The 2,566-nt window shown below is 44.3% G+C and overlaps 1 protein-coding gene across 1 annotated transcript; it reads right to left on the reverse strand.

Moving 5' to 3' along the window:
- Positions 1-353: 353 nt before the first annotated feature.
- LSM11 (LSM11, U7 small nuclear RNA associated) lies at positions 354-2,390 on the reverse strand (the record flags this gene model as incomplete). Its single annotated transcript, XM_010161734.1, has 2 exons — positions 354-758; positions 2,307-2,390. Coding segments are annotated over 2 exons (489 nt in total), but the record flags the coding sequence as incomplete, so codon positions are not given.
- Between the last annotated feature and the right edge of the window lie 176 nt (positions 2,391-2,566).

A 2,566-nucleotide genomic window follows, 5' to 3' on the forward strand; every position in this document is an offset into this window, starting at 1 on the left:
AATCTTAAGCTCCTTAAATGTGTGCCATGATTAGCCCCTATAGCTGAGTAAACTAAAATTCTCTTCCAACTCTCTCCACTCAGCTTCTTTTTAAGGAGCAGTGGAACCTGGGCTTCCCTCCCTCATCTCACAGAAACAACTGTGGTGCTGACCTTGTCCTGAGACCTCCAACAGAGATCTAAGGAGGCTGGTTTGGCATCAAGCTCAGGATTAGAATTACTTCCCCTACCCTGTTATGGCAGTGGGAAACCCGTCACAGAACCATCACACTTAATGAGAGCGCTAAATAGCAATGAGAGCTGCAGCGGCAATCCATGCTGTCAGATAAATGCACTGACGAAGGCTCAGCCAAGTCAGTGTGCTAAATGGACAAGCAAGACATTCTCTCCTCGAATGAAAATCTGGTTTATATGACGTGTGAACACCTGCTGATAATCCACTTTGGGACGCCTTTTTCTCCGTGACTTGCTTCTTGCCCGGGTACCACCAGCACTGGCACCCTCTGTGTGGGCAGTCCCGCTACCCACATCGGCTTCACCTCTGGCAGCCAGATGCAAACCGTCACCTGGCATCTTCTTTTCTCCAGCTCTGCCCAAGCGTTTCTGCCTCTCGCGCTCATCTTCTGCTCTCCCTCGTCCAGATCCAACTTTCAGTCCCAGCGTCTGAGAGTCATTTGTCAGGGCTAGCTCCTCCGAGACAGTCTTTGAGTCAGCTCCCTTCTTTACTGAGGACTCCTGCAGTTTGAGCCTGTCAAACAGCTGTAAGAGAACATTTGTGTAATGACCACATTCACAACACAAGAGAGGCCGCTTGTGCAGCACTTCTGCATGGTATGTGTGTACACAATCCCAAATCAGAGCTCACAATACACAAGTGGTGAAGAATCTTTACCAGCAGTAACTATGTTTTCTCACCAGTTAGTGATGTAAGGTGAATGGATCTCTTGCACATGCATGAGTGTCTGTATGTGAGCTCCGAGGAATTTAATTTGGGAAGCAGTACTGATGTCTGGTGGCATTTAACTCTGGTCAGGAGCAACAGACAGCTGCCAAGTTGCTCCATTAGCTCACCTTCCCCATTCTCTTGAAATGTTGTCAATAGTATTAGGGAGATTTCCATCCTTGTGCCCTCAGGCAGGACATGAATCCCTAAGATAAGGGGCCTCAATCAGCAAAGAGCATCTACTGAAAAAATTATGGACCTTTTGTGTTCCCCAAAACAAACTAAAAGATGCCATGTGGGTACTCTGGGAGGTGAGCAGACCACAAACAATAGAAAAATAACAAAATCTGGAGCAGCAGATCCAAAGCACTGTATGAACTCATTAATCTAAGAATACACGGTGCTGAAACTGGAAAAGAAACTGCTTTTACTCTGGCAGCAGGCAAGCTTTTATGACATAGTGACAAATGAAAAGGATTCTCAGTTAAACTGTCTCTTCCCAGCAACAGGATGGAAAGCCAATTCCTGTGACAGGGGGCTGAAGGAACAATGGCAACTTGATTATTTTTAACTAATCTTTAAAAAAAGAAGGGTGTGATCTATCAGAAAACAGATTTAAATGGCAGGAATCTGAAAGCCAATTCCGCACAATGAAACTGTTTAAAAGTTTCTGTGATGCTTCTCTGATGTTCAAGAGGCCCAGAGCTATGCCATTCTACAGGCACAGCCCTGTCACTCTGGTTTTTCCTTCATTGTTCAGAAGTTCATCTATCATCTCTTCAGTTCTCAACTTCGTAAACATCTTTTTCTGGCAGCTGGATCCTAGAGAGCGTCTTGCTTTGGAGCAACATGCGGAATCTTGGCCTAGACTAGAATCTGTACCTAGACTAGAAGTTCCAGTGACCAAAGAGATGTAGTGTTACGTTGGCTGGAGACAAAGACTGTCGCTCCGTGAACGTTAGCCTCAGAGTTATGCAATGCCAAATCCCCTGGCACAATAAATGTGGAGCAGGTCAGTCATGGGTGCAAAAATTGCACAGAACAAATAAATCAAAAACCACAGTGTGAGCTCGCAGAAGGCCAGCATATTGCACTACGCAGTGGCAGCAACTGTGACCTGATACTAGGAACCCTAACGTGGAACTTCTCTAACACTCAACTATGGCCAAGGTACTTTCAAAAAGGTCAGAAACTGGTGGGGTTTTTGCCCACAGTTCAAGTAATTTTAGAGTCCTCTGTAATAAAAGGAGGTAAAATATTTCAAATGTAAATATAGTTTTCTAATCAATGCTCTGCTTTTACTACTTTGAAAAAGGAGATACTGAAAAAAACAAGAAAAAGGAAAACTGGGGATGGTTACCTACCCGGGTTAGTGTGAGCTGAGGTTCTGCATAGAAAGCTTTGCCCGTTACTGGTTTCCTGTACGTCTCATCCACGTCTGTCAGGGCCTAGAACAAGATAAAAGAAACATGAAGGTCAAAATGAAAAGAAAACATGAAGAAGCTTTGGACCATTTTTGTGTCAAAGCATTATGAGATTATGTTCTGTCTGAGAGAAAATTCATCCCAGGAACAAGCTGTTCTTTGGAGCTTGTTTCTTAATCATTGTCGTGGTTTAACTCCGG

The sequence above is a fragment of the Eurypyga helias genome, unplaced genomic scaffold, assembly GCF_000690775.1.
Source record: "Eurypyga helias isolate BGI_N326 unplaced genomic scaffold, ASM69077v1 scaffold37791, whole genome shotgun sequence".
Lineage (NCBI taxonomy): Eukaryota > Metazoa > Chordata > Aves > Eurypygiformes > Eurypygidae > Eurypyga > Eurypyga helias.